General features: G+C 40.7%; 2 protein-coding genes across 2 annotated transcripts in view; one reads left to right on the plus strand and one right to left on the minus strand.

Moving 5' to 3' along the window:
- Nucleotides 1-8,232, minus strand: part of LOC145437899 (uncharacterized) — a 63,406-nt gene extending 55,174 nt beyond the window's left edge. Inside the window, exon 1 of the mRNA XM_080315286.1 lies at nt 6,587-8,232. Within this exon, the coding sequence (XP_080171412.1) occupies nt 7,201-7,899 (699 nt within the window). The 5' untranslated portion in view covers nt 7,900-8,232 and the 3' untranslated portion in view covers nt 6,587-7,200. The remainder of the gene's footprint in view (nt 1-6,586) is intronic.
- LOC145437976 (uncharacterized) overlaps nt 1-21,176 on the plus strand; it is a 574,293-nt gene that overhangs the window by 134,371 nt on the left and 418,746 nt on the right. The gene's annotated exons all lie outside the window — the stretch shown is intronic.

A 21,176-nucleotide genomic window follows, 5' to 3' on the forward strand; every position in this document is an offset into this window, starting at 1 on the left:
TCCACATTGGTGCATGGATATCCATGGTTATTCGCAATATGATAACTATAAATTGCGTAAATGTAGGAGGGCCCCCGTCATAAAATCGAAGTAAGCTCTTTTAACGTGCACAGAAATTTAATGATCAACAACAGTGTACGGTACCATATTCTACATGGGTACAGATATGTTCACGGTTATTTGAAAAATGATAACCAAAAATTGCGCAAATGTAGGAGGGCCCCCCTCATAAAATCGAGGTAAGCTCGTACAAAGCATGCAAAATTTAATGATCGACACCTGTTCACAATACTATATTCTACATGGTTAGGCCTGCATGTATTTTCAGTTATTTGCAAAATGAAAACCAAAAATCGCTTAAATGTGGGAGCCCCCGTCATAAAACCAAAGTATACTCTTTTACCGCGTACAGAAATTTGATGATCGGCAACTGTTAACGGTACCATATTCTACATGGGTGAATGGATTTTCAGGGTTATTCGAAAAATGATAACTAAAACAATGAGAATTATGATTGACCCCTTTTACGGTGCTGTACCATATTCTTCATGGATACAAGGATTCCCACGGTTATTCAGATCATGGTAATAGCTGGAAAGAAGCGCGTACACCGGAGAAATAGTTGAAAAAAAGCGCGTAAACCGGAGAGTAGTTGGAAAAGAGGGGGGGCTCGAAAGCGCGTAAATCAACCAGGGGGCCACCGCCCACCTCGCCCACCCCAAAAGCCACCACTGACCATAGCCTCCATGATTTTGCATAAATGGTTGTTAAGAACGGTCGCAGATAGGTGCATGGCATAGGAGAGGTCGTCAGCGCAAGGAGACGAGTTTCGATGAGATCGAATTGCATCCAGCAGCTCTTTCAGATTGAACGGAACATTGATGACGTCGACGGACCAAAGTGGTCGAGTCTCGGGAACCGGGCCCACTATGAGGTCTGGATGCCGGAGAAAACTTTCGGAGTAGTTATCACTAGTGCTGACTCCGGTAATATGTAGCCCTAGTCGATCAGCAATTGATTTATCGTCCAACAAAGACAGCTGGTTCGGGTTCGGGGGTCCCGAGGCCGAGCCACTCGACATGGATCTAACTACGCCCCATACCTTTGATAATTTTGTATTCCGATTCAGCGAGGTACGGAAGCTTTCCCATCCCTCTCGTTTTGCCGGGAATATTGTTCGCCAGCAGTCAGCGCGTAGTTTCTTGAAAGCTATGACATGATTCAAACAGAAAGTCCTCTTCATTTGGAGGAATGCAACCCTATATGCGCCGTACCGCTCGGCCACGTTCCGAATTCCACCAAGGAACAGGATTTTTTTCCACAAACTTATCTAAAACTTGGCGTAAAACTGTGAATGCACCATCCAATCGCAACGCGACATTGTAAATATCTTGTTATGCGATGAAACGTAAGGAAATAACGGGGAAACAGATAAACAAACGAAACAACATATCAAGGAAATGGATTAGTGCGACAAAAATGCAACATCAATCAGGTGAATGACTAGATTGATTTTCCGAATTTTTGAAATCTTTTCCGGAGATCTTCCGCCCGCGGCTTGTAAGATACTAGCTCGTGTTTTCTGTCGTCAGAATGTACATAGCATTTTCGGTATTTAATTTTATCATACACGCTGCTGCATCTTCAAGTTCTTGACCGCTATTCACGAATTGCCGAGCACTCATGAAACGCGGATGACTACGCCACTTTGACATGGGAAGACTCAACCCGATGGTGTTCCGCAGCCATAGAATCAATATGAACCACGATTCTGTCCCAATCAAATACATACCAAACACACGTGTAAGTCTCTGTCGTCTAATGCGTTTACGGGAGCTTTCAGAGTCACCAAATTTGAATGAAGCATCAGAGGAATATAGTACATTTTGTGCAACTTTGAAATCACTGCTTTGGGGAGTGTCAGCTAGGGATGGTGTGAACCTCTGAAAGGTTCAGGTTCGTGTGAACGTGAACCTTTTTGAAAGGTTCTGTGTGAACACGAACGTGAACCTCGTGACGTCATAGTGCTAATTCCAACCCTATCTTTCAATGAAGTAATAGCCTATGCCCTATATTAATGTACACGATACCTAGCGAAGACTCGGCCCACATAATGCCACAATGCTGAAGTACATATCGGCGTTTTAAACGTCGCTAAATGTATCAACCGCGGTAATCAAAGGATATAATAATTTCGACGAGAACTTACCAAGGAATATAAGCTTACGCCTTAACGGTCTTAGCCAGACCGGACAATGTGTTCGGAGTCTGGGTATTGCTACATTTATATTGAGCAGAGTGTACAACGGGTTTCTATACTAGCTACCGATACCACAAACAACAACAAGTTATGCAGCAGTAGCAAGCACCTTAATCGCACGGATTTGGTTTTATTGATACAGTCAAGATTGACCCCGTACGCCCGTTCGATTTTTTACATCAGAAGACGATATCAATGTCATTGATTGGTTGAATAAGCAACATTCGCTGACTACGTATATCGCTCGTGATGTTGTGTGATTGCGGGTCAAGCTCACAGCAGAGAGTCACTAAATATTCACAAACGGAAAGCCGGATATTCCGAGATAATTTTTGCAACAAAGCAAGTAAAACTTTTAAGGTTGTCGAGGTGCATGGTGCATGCTCGTTTAGTGTTGATTTTTTATGCTGCCAGCACCATGCATGGAGTGGCCCGCAGATGAAATGCTATAAATTTGAGCCAACGATCTTATAATGGAGTGAAAATTACAATTTACCAAAAGGTTCACAGTGCAGAACCTACCAAGGTTCTGTTGTGAACGCGAACCTCTAAATTTCCGAGGTTCACACACAGAACGCGAACGTGAACCTCACGTTCACACCATCCCTAGTGTCAGCTGCCTGTGAATAAGATATAGATGTGCTCTAGCCGTAAATTCACCTTCGTTACTTCATGATGGTGCAGGCTGTCTTCTAGTTATATTCAGTATTTTTATTGTTGTCTGATTTTAACTATAAATACTTCATTTTTGCCGCCAATCGTCCTCATATGAGACCTTTTTAATCATATTGTTCCCCATTCGTCTCAAATCAGCATTTTGCATCAATTTTCGAAATAGCTTCAGGAGCTCATTTCCTATATCCCATAGCTTACGCAGTACAGCTACAAAGTCACTTTGTGATATTGCCATTTATCCTTGGTCTGGGACGGTTCAAGCAAACGGACTTCTTGCAGATGTTGATGAAATTTGGAGTCATAGCATTATAACATGATAGGGGGTCCCAAATTAGGAACGATTGGGCCAAATATGAAGAATTGTTGAATTCGGGCAGCAAGAAAAAAACTTAAGCGCTAGAAGTGTTCGCAGCAGCAAGTGGACCAGAAAATATATGGAGAACTCTGCTATACCTGCACAAGCAGCTGATTCTCCCCTTAGCAGTGATTTTGAAGTGACACAATATATATCCGATCATCCATCTAAATTTATTACTCTGAAAGCAATGTAAAGCATATAAACGACAGAGATCTATTGCTGGTTTTTGATCGTTGATTAGCTTGAGGCAGAATATTAATTCACATTGGTGGTATGGTGGTAGAACACCAGTGGACCAGTCTTCCAGTTTCAGAATGGCATTGGTATTCGCATCCGCATTTCACGAGTGCTCGGAAATTCGTGAATAATGGTAAAGTACTTAAAGATCTAGAAACATGCATGGTAATATTAACCCTAGATCACTAAGGTCGGGGTCAATTTGACCCCAGGCGAACAAATATGTGAGCCATATTTTCATGTGCGGTCGGATTGTTCTTGCCAGCCATGTAATCATTCAAAGAGCATAGCAGACATGACGACGCCCATTTAAAAACGCAGTTTTCAAATACACATTGTCTTCCTGATCTACGGTGCGAAATGAGCTATTGTGGATGTGACATTCACAATTACAAACTCGAATTACAAACAACCAGAGGTGGTCAGTAACGAAGTAGTTCTACTTTTTCGAGGTACTCAAGTAGTTTTCCTCTACTTCTGGTTCTTACTCAAATAGATCTTATTTTCGCTACTTCTACTTCGTAATATTTTGTGATCTACCTACTTACTTCCTTTTCGCTATTTTCAGTTTGTCATGTAGAAGTAGTTCAATCCTCCAATCAGGAAGATAGCCTGAGGAATTTCGGGGCTGTTTTCACGGAGTATCAACATTTAATTTTCATAAAAGTTGAGCCAAGAATTTTCGTCGCGCTTCGCACGCAGTGGATACGGTATAACCAGCATGGTTTCACGGAAGAATCGTTGAATATAATTTAGGTAAATGGTTGGCGTGGTTCCGTTCACATCACATTGTCGCCCTTCGCCCATGTGAAATATTTCACCACACTATATATGGCTCATCACAACGTTTGAAATTGATGTTTCGCAATCTAGCATTTACTCATCATATCGTAATGTAGCATGTCCATGGCGTGTCCAAATCTGGAAAAGTGGACTCTGACACTTTATTTCTAGTTTTAGAGCTGTTTTAGCATACTACCTTTGAATTTGAAACTTTCTGGACTAAAGACATTAAATTCATTTTCCGTTTTTAGAAGTAGTATATATATTTCAATTTCAATTCCCCGTATCATATACTTTGTGTTCTAATTAATATCAGTTCTTTTGCCTGGATAACATACATGTTGAAGTATTAAAGCAAGTGTAGTAATGCGTTCAATTTCCAGAAATAAAGCTACACAATATGGCATTTTTACAGTCCTCCATATTTTTTATTAACGTTTACTAATCGCGCAAAGTGTTTACATCGTATCCTATACGCTTTCTCCGTGTTGCTCTTGGACTAAACTACGGGCATGCATCATTGGCATTGATTCTCTTCCTCTGGCCATCCCAGTCGGAATGTTGAAACTCAAGATCGTAGGCTTTAATGACCCAAACCGCTGCTCATAGTGTGTTACCTGGATAGATGAGAGGCTGATCCATGAGCCAAGGATATAAAATTATGGTGAAACAGCGACGATCGATTCAGTAACAATTGACAGTGATCTTACACAAGGCCGTGCTGGGTTCATAGTCGCTTTTTTACTACGGTACAATTGCGTCTATCTTACAAAACGGATTGATACAGAAATACCGTTTTAACCCTTTCTGCATTGCTTGGTACTGTATTATTACTGTACTGGTTTTAGGCCTATATATGTGTGTTTTACCAAGCATTACTGTATACAGCATTTGTTGAATCGTTCGGTATCGAATTACGGAATGGTGTACTTATCGCGGTATAACTATGCCATCAGTGCCATTACTTTTATATTTATTTCCACAAAACAGTCTGTAGTAAAATTTAAATTTTAATATTCAATTGAGAATCATGAAAAACCATTATTACCCATCCTTAGATACTTAACGCCGATAAAAAAAATTCACTTTTTTTTATTTTTTTAATTTTTTTCAAATTTGTCAAATTTAATAGCTTTTTTTTTCTGGGTTTCCCACAAGCAGTGGTGACCTTACGATTGGGGGGGGGGGGGGGGGGCTAGGCGAAACTTCCGTGGGGCCCCCTTATCTACATTATCGCAACCCCCCACACTCACGTTGAACGAAGCTTTTATTGTTGTACACCTCGTCTACACTGTTCCCGTAGTACATTGTCTGCACAGTGTACATCATGATAGAACTTTAACCATATAAAATAATTATAATGCCATGCCAAAGTACTATTTGTCATATTTGAAAACAAGTGACTCAAGTGAAATATAGCGCGTGTCGAGACCCACCTTTTTAGAAGAATTATGGGATGTAGCATGACATAATAGTATACCAAGGCAACTGCACGCCAAATTGGACGTGTATCCAGAAAGCTGTCGGCTGACATTAGTAATAAGCCAGCACACCACGTCAAGGTTTCAGCCAGTTGCTGGATTGGGCCCATATTTTTTCTACCTAGAAGGTTTTGTTGCATGATTAGGCATAGAGCAAAATGTGCGTCAACGTGGTACAACACCAGTAATACCACAGGAACCCATCAGCACTGGTAGCCTATAACCTGTGAAGAGCTAGTTCCACGATCAGTAAGAATATAGCTTTCAATACAACATCCATTGTAATATATTATTTCTTGCACTCGAAGAATTTGCGGGTGCCACTTTTCAAGAGTTAACGGCACACCAAAGGGATTTAAACAGATTTAAAAGCAAAACCGAAAAGGCAAAGTATGATGCAACAATCAAAATCACAAACCATGACATTCGCATTGTAACAATGGCAACAACAACAAACTTTGAAGTATTTGGACATACGGTACTATAGTAGCAGCGCAATTTGTAAATAAACAGTTACGCACACGAAACAACACGCACTAATGAGAAATTTGTAAGTTATAGCGAAAATCTTTTTGTCTGTGTAGCCGTTCGGTCGAATTCCTCGCTATCTAACTGAATGCGGCTAAGTTACTTCAGGTTCGACTGGACCCAGAGACACATTGCAGATTCGACGGATATATTACAACGAAGGCAGGCACAATAAACACATCAATACTTCCAATCCAAGACTTAACACAGTAACAACTCCACACAAAGATACTCCAAGACCAACTCCATACAAAACCCAACTACAAACAAAAGACTAACTCCAATCACTTCCTCTTTCCCAATGCCGCATGCTACCTTACGCATGACTGGTCTCGCAACCAGATAGTCCGGAGTCATTATGGCTCCGGAACCGAGCGGTTACACATCCCCGTTCCCAAGTTGAGTGATCTAGTAGCAAGGATCACTCACAAGCGACAAGAAGGAGCAGAAATGAAACAAACAAAAAATAAGTATAAAAATGCAAAAAGTATAAAAAATGGCAACAATATGTACAAAATAATAGAATCAAGCAAGGCTTGTTACAACGTCCTACAACCACCAATAATACAATACATTCGTGAGATCCACCAAGAACACAAAGGCCACCATAATATCTCCAAAAGTTCACTCAACTGTTAACAATACATAACAACAGACACAATCCACCAACAATGTAAAAGCAACCATTTGCCACAGACAGTTTCCAACAACATAACACCATGCGCTAAAACCAAGCCAACAACAGAAACAAAGACACGAGGTGTCAATACCCATCAACAATAGCAGTTCATTATCAAATCAAGATCACAGTTCAAACATCTCAATATCAGGGGCGTAGTCCAAGTCCGGTGTCGAATCCCAATGACCCACAATCTCATTCAAATATCTCTCGAAGGAAAAGCTTTACGGTGTGACGGCTCCTTTATATTCACATTGAAACGTTCAATGGCTAGCTTACAGTCCACCAACAACTTCAAAGTACCAAATATATCCAATACATTTACTTCACGACCAACCAAGCCCTTGTTCCCAATTGACGAAGCCACTATAGCACTTTCATCTCCACAATCCTCAGCCAATTGTTGTTCCATCTCACTTCTTTCTTCACCATGACTGTCATCATCATCTGTCTCGTCACACGACTTCAATGGTACCATGACTACCATCTCAGATCCAATATAATCAACAGGAGCAGTAACTGTCTCTTCAGACACTGAATCCATTTTACTCTCATATGCCAACACATTTTCAACGATTTCCTCTACATGCGGTTTTTCAAAATCCTCTTCCAAGGACACATCAACAACAGAGTTTCCAACAGACGAACATACCGACACATGTTCCAAGCCACCACGTGCCACATTATCCATTTCCCCGACAGCGCGAGTGTCAGATAACTTCACAATTTGTGGTGCTTCCTTCCCAAGCATTCCTTTTGCTAACTTGTTAAAAAACCGTGCAAGTGCAACTTCTTCTTTCTTTTTCAATAAATGTCTTGCTACAAGTCCACCGCGTCCGTCTCCTACTGCAAGCGGCATCTCTATACCGGATCCAGCATCAGGGTGCGTGCTCGCCATTTGTAGCCGTTCGGTCGAAGTCCTCGCTATCTAACTGAATGCGGCTGAGTTACTTCAGGTTCGACTGGACCCAGAGACACATTGCAGATTCGACGGATATATTACAACGAAGGCAGGCACAATAAACACATCAATACTTCCAATCCAAGACTTAACACAGTAACAACTCCACACAAAGATACTCCAAGACCAACTCCATACAAAACCCAACTACAAACAAAAGACTAACTTCAATCACTTCCTCTTTCCCAATGCCGCATGCTACCTTACGCATGACTGGTCTCGCAACCAGATAGTCCGGAGTCATTATGGCTCCGGAACCGAGCGGTTACATCTGTAAGAACTTGCCTTGTTGGATTAAACCTAAAATGCCACAAATAGCATAGACAAAAGACCACTACAATCAAATACCATATACGTATTTGAAAGCACTGTTACATCATTCAAGTCATAAGGCATTATAGTTGTTGGAAAAACAGCATCATCCTCAATTTGTGCAGAACATTCCTGAGCTGACATTGATGGTTAAAATATTTGTGTAGCAGTTCAAAATTTGCATTGTCATTTCTTTCTGAATCTGAACCACATCATTTTCTGAGATCCTGACTTACATTTAGCATGTACTCGCGGCATTGTACCAGATACTTGACTAGGGTATGGTAATTAGGAGATACTGGTGCTACAAATTACGACATAACTTTTAAATGAGTAATACTAAACTCATCGTAGCTAATGAAATGTACGGTTGTCAACTAACGAGTGCACCTTACTTAATATGCTGTTTACCGAGTCATATTTATATTGCCCATTAGCCCATTAGAAGAATGTAATGGTCAAAATTGTCTTATGCAACACCTGATCTTAGGGCAAATCTTTGTTGCAGTCAAATCCGTGGAAAGTTGCATTTATTTTTCACTAGAGTTACACTAAAAAGGTACATTTATGGATAAGTTCCTTGAAATTATTAAGGTATGAGATACTCGAATCAATGCGTATCCAAGGCACTGTCGCAATCAATGGCCTTAAAAAATTGACCCAGTGGTAATATAATTTACGGCGGTCTAGCCTGACTGTACGTCAAATCTGAAATGACCTCAAATTCAAACGACAGTGAAATAATAAAGCGATCTATTTACATATACTACCAAATATTTCCAGTAAAAAGTGAGCTGCATGAAAAAATTGCTTGAAAAAATGAAAAGTTGCAATTTAAGATTCCTGCAAACAGCCTAAAACACCATACTACATAACTTTTGAGTATTTAGGAAGCTGCCAGACAAGAAATGAACGAATCATGACAACCCTGAGAATGGATTTCCATTCAGAAAAGGCCTAATTCACAACAAATATGTTGAGTCATGAGAATGGCACAGTAAACAACAATATATAGGCTATAATAGCCTACATGCTTTCATTGGCTTTTCAAATGACTATTTCCTTTGATATTTTGGATATCCAGGCTCAGTGTGGACTCGCTTCATTAGAAATTAACATATCATATGAAAGCTGGCATCAAGAGCTAGCAAGTAGAATCTCACACAAACATATAGTGGAAAATTTTGATGCACTGAAATATAAACTGCTGCCACTACGAAGTTATATTCAGTAATAATTCATTCCATGTTATAATATGACCTCATTGACATAAAATCGAAGTAAGCTCTTTTAACAAGCACAGAAATTCAATTATCGAACACCGTTTATAGTAGGCTACCATATTCTACATCGGTAGGCCTGCATGTATTTTCACGGTTATTCGCCAAATTATAACTAAAATTCGCATAAATGTGGCAGGGGGGCCTCATGAACTCAAAGTAAGCTATTTTAGCGGGTGCATATATTTAATGATAGACTGAGTGTTTACGGTACCATATTCGACATCGGTACATATATTTTCACGGTTATTCGCAAAATGATAACGAAAATTCGCATAAATGTAGGGGGGCCTCATAAAATCGAAGTAAGCTATTTAGCGGATGCAGAAATTTAATGATCAACTACTGTTTACAGTACCAGATACTACATGAGTACACATATTTTCACGGTAGGGGTACATGTATTTTCACAGTTATTTGCAAAATGATAACATTCGCGTAAATGTAGGAGGGGGCCTTTAACTAATGGAAAAATGGATAGAGATTATAAAATCGAAGTGAGCTCTTGCACCAAGTGCAGAAATTTAATGATCGACAACTGCTTACGATACCATATTCTACATTGGTGAATGGATTTTGGTGGTTATTCGTAAAATGATCACAAAAAATATGTGGATTGATGACCCTTCTTTACGGTACAATACCAAGATTCTTTATGGATACAAGGATTCCGCGGTTATTCGGAAAATGGTAATACTTGAAAAAAAGCGCGTAAACCGGCGAAATAGTTGAAAAAAGCGCGTAAACTGAGGAGGGGGGCCCTAGGCGACCGCCTACCTCGCCTACCCCAAAAGCCACCACTGCCCACAAGAGTGGAACTTCAACATTTTAACACATGTTATAAGCGATCGTGAAAGACATATTGGTGAAGAAATTGTTTGGTAACAATATAGTTCACAGATTTGTGAAATATTTCATAAAATGCCCTTACTATAAGTGTAAAATGAATGAATTCATAAAAACTCATCATCATAAGTATCGCACTTGTAAAATTATCAGTTTATTATGAGGGGTCATACTATTCAATTTGGAACACAGAGCTTAATTATCATTGCGGGAAATAGAGGAGAAAGCACATCGAAACGGTGTCATATTTCTTAAAATCAGGTTTTCGATGATACACACATTAAATTTTATTCGAATCTGTTTATTACAGGTACCTGTTTGCACTATCGTAGATTGAGCGATCGGAATAAATGTTTGTTTTTGCATGTAAGCCGACCTGACAATACATTGTTGTTAGAGTTTTATATTATATTCAGAAAGACCGTAGACAATGGTGGTAATAAGTGTTCTGTGCACCTGAGTCTTACCTGGCAACAACATGCTTGCGAAGGAACAAGGAGGAGGTACATCTGTCAATTCAGTAAGCATTCTTCTAAGATCGAAATAGACATTGCTAGTTGGTTACTATAATTTATGCAGCATTCTTTGTAAACTGAGTAAATCTCCATCAGCTATATGTCGATTTATTACACGGAAATTAAATAAAGGCAATAAATTTTACCAAATAAAAAGATATTGAATTGATGTGCGTCACGGTCACTTTTCTGAAATCATTCCAGTCAATGATATCATCAATATTGACAAATACGGGTCAAAATACATACTTCTTAACCAGTGATCTAGAAAGACTGGGTTCAAAATCAGCAAAAGGCTGCTGCACCTGGCTTTGCGACACGACTAAAACAGGTAATTCCCCGATCATGTCGCGCTCACGATCGCGGTAGTTGCGTTCTGCTGCATACTGGGGCAGGGAGTCGTAACGTATTTGCTCTGCACCAACTTAACGAATTCGTAACAGTATAGGTTCTTGGTTATTACTATTGGAGAACACATCTAGATACTTCCTATACATATGTGTTTTCTATGAGTACTGACAGTGACAGCATTTAGCTGATGCCCTGAATTTTGATACGGAATACAACATAACGGATCTAAGATATTCTGAAATTCAAAAACTTAGTTTATTATTTCAACTCAAGACGCAGATGCACAATTGGCAGTACCCAAGATACAAAGAATATTAACGAGAAGGCGTCTAATCGTTGAAACGCTCTGACAAAGTCCATCAATCAGATATCTTTATAATATATAGGCCTACTCTTCTTGGCCTACCGGTACTTTCGTAATGTCAAGCATATCAGTGGTATTGGCGGGCTAGCGGTCATGTTCTATGTTATTCATCTTGTATTGTGAACATATAGTGATCTAATTATCAAATATATCTTCATTTCGTTCTTCTAACTTTGAGTTATCAACTTGAGATTGAATCATTGTTTTTTTGGGCTTGTTAGATACCATAGAGCGCACTGCTACAATCCCGCACAGCCTTCACCGTGTAACCCAAGATAAAGTACGCATCTGGTACACGATATTGTTAAATTAGGAAGTTAAACGATTAGAAAAGATTGCAACAGCACCGTCGAAATTGGAACGCGTGCATATTTTCTACTGCGACTGGGCCCGCAACTCGCGACAAAGTTGCGCAGCCCACTCGCCGACGCTTTGTTGTGTAGTCTGGCGACGCGGTGTGCATGGTTTTGTTACAGACAGGCGCGATTCTCTCGTTTTGTCGTGTCGCGAGAGCCATTGTGCAGCAGCCGAAGAGTATCAGGTTTTGTGTGAAGTAGTCCATCTATCGGTTGAAACAGTAATGCCAAATCAATAATTGTTGCTATCTGGTTCGACTTATAATAAATATATGTCACTTTGACTGAATGATGACAATTCAGAATTAACGGCAACGAGAAGAAATGCCACTATAAATAACTGACAATGAACACAATAGTATTAAAATATATATCATGTGGGATATCATACTACGTTTCTATCCAAAAACTTGGATGGTGGTACAATGGGTGGTAGGCAAACAGAGACCGAGGTATGTCCGATACGATATTTCACATAAAGCCAGCAAAACATTGCAGTTTATGGTAGGAACATGATAATTTATTACCAAAGACCCAGTTACATTACGCGGGACCGGTGCAGCGATCCTAAAACCACTGCCAAAGTAATAAAGGACAACTTCAAACGTGATCTCACCAATGAACCGGAGAAAGATCTCCCGATTTACGTACTTCATGTGACTAATTGAAAACTATTATTCGTGCACGTAAGAATCGCATCGTCGTAAGAATCATAACATCGGATTCAACATTCACGACTATCAATAGGCACTCGAAAATAAACCATTTACATATGTAGTGAGTCACTCGCAAACCATTTGTTTATTTCTCTCCATCGCTAGCGTACCATCGTTTACTGCAAATTGTTAGGTGCTGACCCAGAATCGTTTTACTGTCGCAGCTGGTTACTGTTATAAATATAACATAATATCATATATATATATAAAGATCTGGCCAATTGATATTGTGATTGTTCACCACCCTCTTGTAACATATGTAGCATTCTTACTTTAACAACATCTAGTGTATTTCTTGTTGATTGATGCTTATATGAGTCCGGGTGGTACTTTGGGGGTTGACTCTTGAATTAATATATAGAAACGGGATCAGGGTAGATGTTTTTGTATTCGCGTTATTTTAAATTGGATTTAATCCAAGTTGCAAAAATGATGGGAGAGCTGCCTATGATATTGAACCCGAGAATTATACATGATGTCATACAATCGAAGTCAACTTCATTCATAATATACTCAGAACCCCCGAAATTCGTTATACTGACCGCCAATACCTGAATAACGAATCAACTTTCGTCGGGGAGTTAATCGGTATGCCTACAATTTTACTTCGCGAAATCATACTCGTCATCTAGAATCATAGTTTGATATAGCCTACGAGGAATTTGGTACCGTTCAAAATACTCATGAGAATTTTCACGTATGCGGTCCAAATTAACTTCTGCCCTGGGAATGATCGAGTGTTGCTCTAAAGCAGTGGTTCTTAACCTTTTTTCCTCCAGCGCCCCCTTTCAAAGATTATCGTGCTCCAGCGCCCCCCAACCTCATATTTTAAGCAACGTAATAAAGACAATGAGTAATAGGGAGGCCGTAACAGCACTTCGACAACCCCCCTAAAAACGATTGCCTTGCGCACCCATAGCGTGATAAACCAAACTTCTGAGGGCTTCGCCCCCAAGAAACCCGAAGCGTGATTTCGATAATCAGCAAAATTTGTGTGGCCTGGTCGCCCTAGGTGCCAAAATTTTCTATAATGTATGAATGAATAGGTGGTAATTACATAGGCCCTATATACGTCGCTATAAACTTTTTATCCTCTCAGCCCACGTAATCAGATTTACCAGTAGCGCTGAGTGAGCTGTTGTATTGGAAAATAAAGGGCACGTAATTGATAATTAAACATATTCGGGCGTGCCCGTAGGTACAATTAATTCGTTACCAGGGCCGCAACAGCACTTCGTCAGCCCCCCCCCCAAGAAAACGTTGGTCTTGGGCCCCCCATAGGGTGATAAACCAAACTTCCTGGTGGCTTCGCCCCAAGACCCGCCTTTGGCTATCCGCTATTTGCTGATACTGGTCATCTACATTGGGTGTCCATTTACTGAGCCAGCTATTCTCGCCTAGACGCGCGAAGCGCGAAAAATTTCACTAATTATTGATCGAATTGGTCAATATGATCGGGAATTGCATATACATTGATATCAGTTTTTAACCTCTCTCTGCTCACGTAAACAGATTTACCGGTAGAGCTGAGCGATGTGTGATTGAAAAGGTAAGACTCTCAATAATGATTATGCATCTTCGGGCGTATACCCATTGGCAGGAAAAAAACGACACTTCGTCAGGCCCCGCGAAAAAACTTGGGTCTTGGGCTGCCATAGGGTGAAAACCGACCGCCCCCATCACGTTGTTCGCTTTTGCCACGAAATCAGCTGTACTGTTTAACGAGCCAGTGCGAAGCGCGAAAATTTTCGATAATTCATGATAAAATCGATCAATAAGATCGGGAATTGCATATATATTGCTATCAATTTCTTGTCCTCTCTGCTCACGTTACCAGATTTACCGGTAGAGCTGAGTGAGGTGCAATGTTCCCTCTAAGCTGCGCACGTGCGCAGTGCTGACACAGTCTCTGCGCACAGAAAATCTACGTTGCACACAACAAATCCGACGTTATGACCTTTTTTAGTCGTTACGCACTGTTGTCCAAGGGTCTGCGCAGTGAGTTGGTGAGTGTGCGCAGACTCGTCAAAACGTAGAGGGAACATTTTGAGGTGTCTTGGAAACTGTCGGGCCCGTAACTAATAATTAAACATATTCGGGCGGGCGGACCCATTGGTATGACTTTGTTGTATGATGTTATTTCGTGACCTCCTGTCTGCTATATCAAAAATTATAGAATCGCCCAACAAGGATATCTAGTTCTATATATCCCTGTCGCCCAATCGTACTAAACTAAAAGACACACACGATTTCAAATTGGTGTTTTTTCACTGGCATATAATTTTTCCCAGCCAGATGGAATTCTTCTTCTGAGGTTCAGATTGCCAAGACAGGAACATTCGATGCCAGTCATTTAGGCGCCCATGGACAATTAAACCTATATGTCTTTTGTAGGCTATATATAACGAAGTTTTCGGTGTTAATTCGCTCTGAATACTCATTAAGGATATGTCCTACTACCACATCATCTACTGCGGAGCCATTTTTCTCCAGCGCCCCCCATATCGCCCCCCTGAGCCCAGCGCCCCCCATATCGCCCCCTGAGCGTTTCCGCCCCCTTCAAAATCGCCAGCGCCCCTTGGGGGGCGCTGGAGGCAAGGTTAAGAACCACTGCTCTAAAGCATGGGTGGGCAAACTATGTCCCGCGGGCCGCGTGCTGCCGGCGAAGGCATCGAGAAACGTAATACAAATATTGATAAAATTTGCAGTTAAGAATCAAATTACTAGTGCGACTTGATTAAAGTTTGCTTTTTCCTGAAACCCATTAAAATGTAACATGCTGGTGTCAGCATTGTCTGTTCTGAAGCTTGAACAAACGCGGAATCGCCATATCTATAAGTCAATCTATGCTCACATGTTCAAATTTTCATCATATTCTAAGAATCGCCACAACCTACTTTCGTCCCTTATTTTGACCAATTGATTCAGGATGGCCAGTTTATAAAATCTCGGTAATGTTTCTGACGTATGTGTGTTATAATAAAATCAACATTTAAATTATTTTAATGTACATATGTATTATCTCCAAGTCTTCGGTTACTTTATATCAGTGGTTCTGAAAGTATGTGTCGCGAAGGACATAATTTTTGGTCGCGATGGCATCAGAGCTATCTTATAAGCAGGGCTTTGGAGCAGCCGTAAATTTAAACTGCTCCAGCTCCGGCTCCGGAGCTCTCTTCTATCATACATTAGCTCCGGCTCCAGCTCCGGAGCCGCATTATTACCACTGCTCCGGCTCCAGCTCCGGCTCCTGCTCTGAAATTATCGAATGGGCCTGTCTATATCAGGGGTGGCCAACCCGCGTGCCAAATGTGGCCCGCGAGGTAATTGTCTATTATATTATTGAAAATGAATTGCTCAGATTGTGAACTCGCAATGCCAACCCAAAATTACAACTCTGGCTGCAACACTTGGGATGTTGCTGACTAAAATATCAGTTCCGACTTCTGACGCATTGGCAGATCCAGGGTCCAGTCACATTTTTAGTAAATCGTCGTACATTACAATAAACTAAAATAGTAGCGAAATTTTTCTTCACGCTTCGCGTGTTTAATTGTCACACGATTTCTTGCAAGGTAGCCTACCTCCTACTGAAAATGAAAAAAACGCCTAATTTACCCGATTGAGTCTAACTGTATTCGCAATTACGGGAGAAATGCTTTTCGCGTTTGCGCTCGCATAAAGATCGTCGACGGTGAAATGTAGGCACAACATGATTGTCGCATATTATCGGAGACCTTCGATATCGATGTGACCAGACGCCGAATAGTCGTGTCCTTGCAAACTGAGCCTTGTGGGCGGTATACAATAGAACCGCAATACTCACGTAATAATATTGACCAAGTTTATTTATAAACTTAGATAATTTTACCCGCTTGGCGCGGCTAGTGGACCGCACACTCGTTCGTCAATTGCATGTGCCACTTACGCCGAAAAGGTTGGCCATTCCTGGTCTATATAGATTACTAATCTACCCATAGGTTAGTTATCTATAGTAATCTAGAGCCTGTCAGTCGTCAGGAACATCCTATGTAGCAACGAAGACATATAGGTGCCGCCGTGCCAGCTGGTGACGTCATACTGAATACTTGTCAATTGTCGACAACATCATAGTTGCACTAGATTGCTTTTTACTCTATGCCATTGCTGTGCACAGTATTAAAATTCAGACCTGCTGTTCAATTATGATAAATCAGAAGAGCTTCTTGGAGGTACAGAACTTCAATATACAATTAAATAGTATATTCATATTGAAATGAACCCGAATATTTTCGGCTGACACTCGTCAGGGGTAATCGTCAGCAACTAGTAGAGAATTGGAAAGAACATTGTATATCAACAATCGTATCACAAAATATGACGTCACCAGCATGAAATTTCGAATGAGAGAGCGTTCAATGTACTATTTTTAGGTGATACACGAACTCCTTTTGTTGACAGAGTTTTGGTTGGTGTATTTTGATAAAAGTTGATTCCAAGGCACACAAATGGAATTGTGAACGGCCTCGACCTACGATTCGAAATCGGTCATCTCGATAATTATTCGCACAAATCGGATTATCCAACAGATGTTTGCCGATGGCAGAATTAATGGCTTTTGATCGATCAGCATCAATCTTGAGTGGATGAGTTAAGGGTGAGCTTTTCACATCGCGTGACGCACGTGTTCTGATAAATCTGGGGACATGTTGGTTTATGCGGTCCTGCAGACGTCTTGACGTTCTTCCCACGTAGCCACAATCACAGTGGCACCTATATTCGTACACTACATTACTTTGTTGAAGTGCAGGAAGCACGTCTTTGCGTGTTGAAGGGAGCAGTTGTGTTGTTGTAAAAATCACATTGGTTTTGACTGTATCGTAACATTTACCGACAGCAGAAATCAATTGTTTTTCAAAGCGGGTGAAAATGGGGCTAATCCAAGGTAGATGGATATAAACATCTTTTATTGTTCGTGCGGTGGGCTCTGTTCGTTTTTCTGCGTTGAATTGCGTTAATTTCCTCTCCATGCCGCGGCTGATGACGGGTTCAGTGTACGAATATAGGTGCCACTGTGATTGTGGCTACGTGGGAAGAACGTCAAGACGTCTGCAGGACCGCATAAACCAACATGTCCCCAGATTTATCAGAACACGTGCGTCACGCGATGTGAAAAGCTCACCCTTAACTCATCCACTCAAGATTGATGCTGATCGATCAAAAGCCATTAATTCTGCCATCGGCAAACATCTGTTGGATAATCCGATTTGTGCGAATAATTATCGAGATGACCGATTTCGAATCGTAGGTCGAGGCCGTTCACAATTCCATTTGTGTGCCTTGGAATCAACTTTTATCAAAATACACCAACCAAAACTCTGTCAACAAAAGGAGTTCGTGTATCACCTAAAAATAGTACATTGAACGCTCTCTCATTCGAAATTTCATGCTGGTGACGTCATATTTTGTGATACGATTGTTGATATACAATGTTCTTTCCAATTCTCTACTAGTTGCTGACGATTACCCCTGACGAGTGTCAGCCGAAAATATTCGGGTTCATTTCAATATGAATATACTATTTAATTATGATAAATCAGCAGATGTGGTTGTTGCATATATATAATGGCATCTTAGGATATAGGTCGGAGCCGGAGCTACTCCTCAAATAACGGGCTCCAGCTCCGGCTCCGGCTCCGGCTGAATTTTATTTAGAGCTCCGGCTCCGGCTCCAGCTCCGGTGAAAATGGACGGCTCCGAGGCTCCGGCTCCGGGCTCCGGCTCCGGCTCCAAAGCCCTGCTTATAAGTACGTGTTTTGTTGAGTTTCAACAAAAATTCTTCGCGCGTGGCGCGATTTCTTGTGGATCATTTGTTGTTGTTGTTTATGAAACATAACGATTTGGCATTTATCGCCTGGCGGCCATTCGCACCGCGGTCAGGGACAAACGAAAGGGTCGTATAAACGGTGGATCGTTTGTAGATATCCGAGGACACTGTCTTAGCTACTATCGGTCAATAAGAGAGACATATGGAAAAGTCATTGCAACAACTTGGCTTGATCATAAATATGTGCCGATCTTTGTATTACATAAATTGGTTTCAATTCACAACAGGATTTATTTTCCGACCTTGTTTTGTCCCTGAAAAACACTGTCGGGCACCGTTAAGATGCTTCAATGTAAAGGTGTGCAACGATCTCGTGCGGGACTATTTGCGAGGCCAACACCCTACGCATCAGGACACATGAAGGCATTAAGTTTTGGGCATTATTTCAACTGGTACAGTGCGGTGCTAAAAAGATTGGCGGCGATAAAACACTGGCCAATATGACCGTCGCTATGGCTAGCTAACACCATCGATATTGATATGTCCGGTCGTCGAAATGGTCCGAACTGAATAGTCTGAGTAGACATTAGTACAAATGCGACCCGTATGGTGAAATAATACACCATCAATTGAACGCGCGTCGAGACGGACGTGTTCCATGGAGCTGCATTGCATACGATTGCTGACTGCGCGCGCTCCATATCGTGTGTCTGCCGGTAAAATGTAGCATAGTTATATTTAAAATTTATACGATTTGATGTGGAATGCGTGGGTCACGAGATGTCACTAAAACTCGGATTTGGGTCGCAGTCAAAATAGTTTAAGAACAACTGCTTTATATAATCCAGTGGTTCCCAACCTTTTCCCACTCATGTACCATTTCGTGGTTTTATGCAGTACTCGCGTACTCCCTACATAAGTTACGCCATAAAGAAATATCAAGTTAGAATCGTGTGCGTCTCACGAATGAAGTTATTTCTGGTACTTTAGAGCGATTCCAATAAACTTTACTATATTGACAATTCCAATAAGAGGTCAAGAAATATAACATCATGCAACAAAATGCATCATCACTAATTTTGCGCCGAAGCGTTTAAAGACACCCCCTTCATCAGCTAGGTCTGTTATTCTGAACATATGGCCTGAGAATGTATAAATATTTGACAGCAATATCTGAAACTACTAATATTATCGACAAAATTCATTCAAGAGATTGTAAATAAACACCAGAACTAATAACTCCCCTTTGGTCGAAAAAAAAGAATATACTCGCCTATCACCTGGAAGACCTTCGCGTACCACTACCACAGGTTTGGAACCACTGATAAAATCGCATGAAAGCTTGCGTTTTGGTTTATGAATACGATTTCACCATAGTGCGGCCCCGGAATGTAATCATATATTGAATGCGGCCCGCGAGCTGAAAAGTTTGGCCACCCCTGCTCTAAAGTATAATCCAATATTTATCATAATAAGTAATTATCTTTGTTGTACCAATAGCCGCATGTAATGTTAGTGAAGATTGCAATCAAAATGAGTACTGCGTCAGAAGTGAAGATAACAACTCTCTGAAGTTCTGCACATGCAAGGGTGGCTATTTCGACACTCATTGTACAGGTGAGTGAGCTTTCTTTTTAAGATGGTTTTGCTGGGTAATACCTTAGAACTAACGTACATGATATTTTAATCTTCGCAATAGAACAAGCGATGCAAAGCCATCACATATGGATGCCTCGAAGACGCGTTTGTTTCTTGTCCCCCTAGTTAAGCTTCTTGCTTGCTAAAGTTGAAGTAGCATTGGACTCAGCGTTCTAAATTGATAAACTTTGTATTGACTCGAATTGACTTGTGAGTCGGAGCTTGTGACCTAATCTCCACAATGTGACAAACTGGACCATTTAAAAGCAATTGCAGAGGCAACATTATGCATACCTCCTTGATTCACTAAACTACACTATTTGATACCCCAATTATGTTACCGTGGACAAATTTGTTCTCTTTGCCGGACATAAATATAAACCGCAACGGACAATAACGGGTAAACAAGGCCTTAGTACCCGATACTATCATATAAAATAAACAACCCCAACAACAAAACAGAGGCATGGCATTTTCACTTACGCATGACTGACTACAAATAAGGAACCGTTTGTTTGTTTGTTGCATTTATGTTATTTGTCAGTCGAATATATTCGGGTTCATTTCAATTATGAATATACTCTTCGATTGTATACTGAAGTTATCTACCTCCAAGAAGCTGATAAATTTATATTAATTGTTTCAGCGCAATACTGTGACACTGAATGTACAAATGGCGGAACATGTGTCGTTAAGACCGATTCAACATACTCGTGTCAATGCGTCGATGGATATTACGGAGAAAGTTGTAGCAGTAAGCTGAATATCAGTATCTTCATATTTAAAGTTCTGTCCATAGAAACCTTGAGAGTTAGTGGTTTTGGTGGGACAGTTATATGTTACACAGGAATATGGCAGACTTAAATAGATATAGTCCGACCATTTAATTTTTGGCACTTTGGGAAACAACTGCCAAAACTGCCAATAATTATTATTTTGAAATGCACAAAATAAGGATTTTTTAAAATATTGATTTTAATGAAAGTTTCAGATAGAAATGTCAACAAGCATTGCAACGAGTTTGTTTGAA

The sequence above is a fragment of the Botryllus schlosseri genome, chromosome 4, assembly GCF_051294905.1.
Source record: "Botryllus schlosseri isolate E-star chromosome 4, Bs_hap1, whole genome shotgun sequence".
In the NCBI taxonomy this organism is placed as follows: domain Eukaryota; kingdom Metazoa; phylum Chordata; class Ascidiacea; order Stolidobranchia; family Styelidae; genus Botryllus; species Botryllus schlosseri.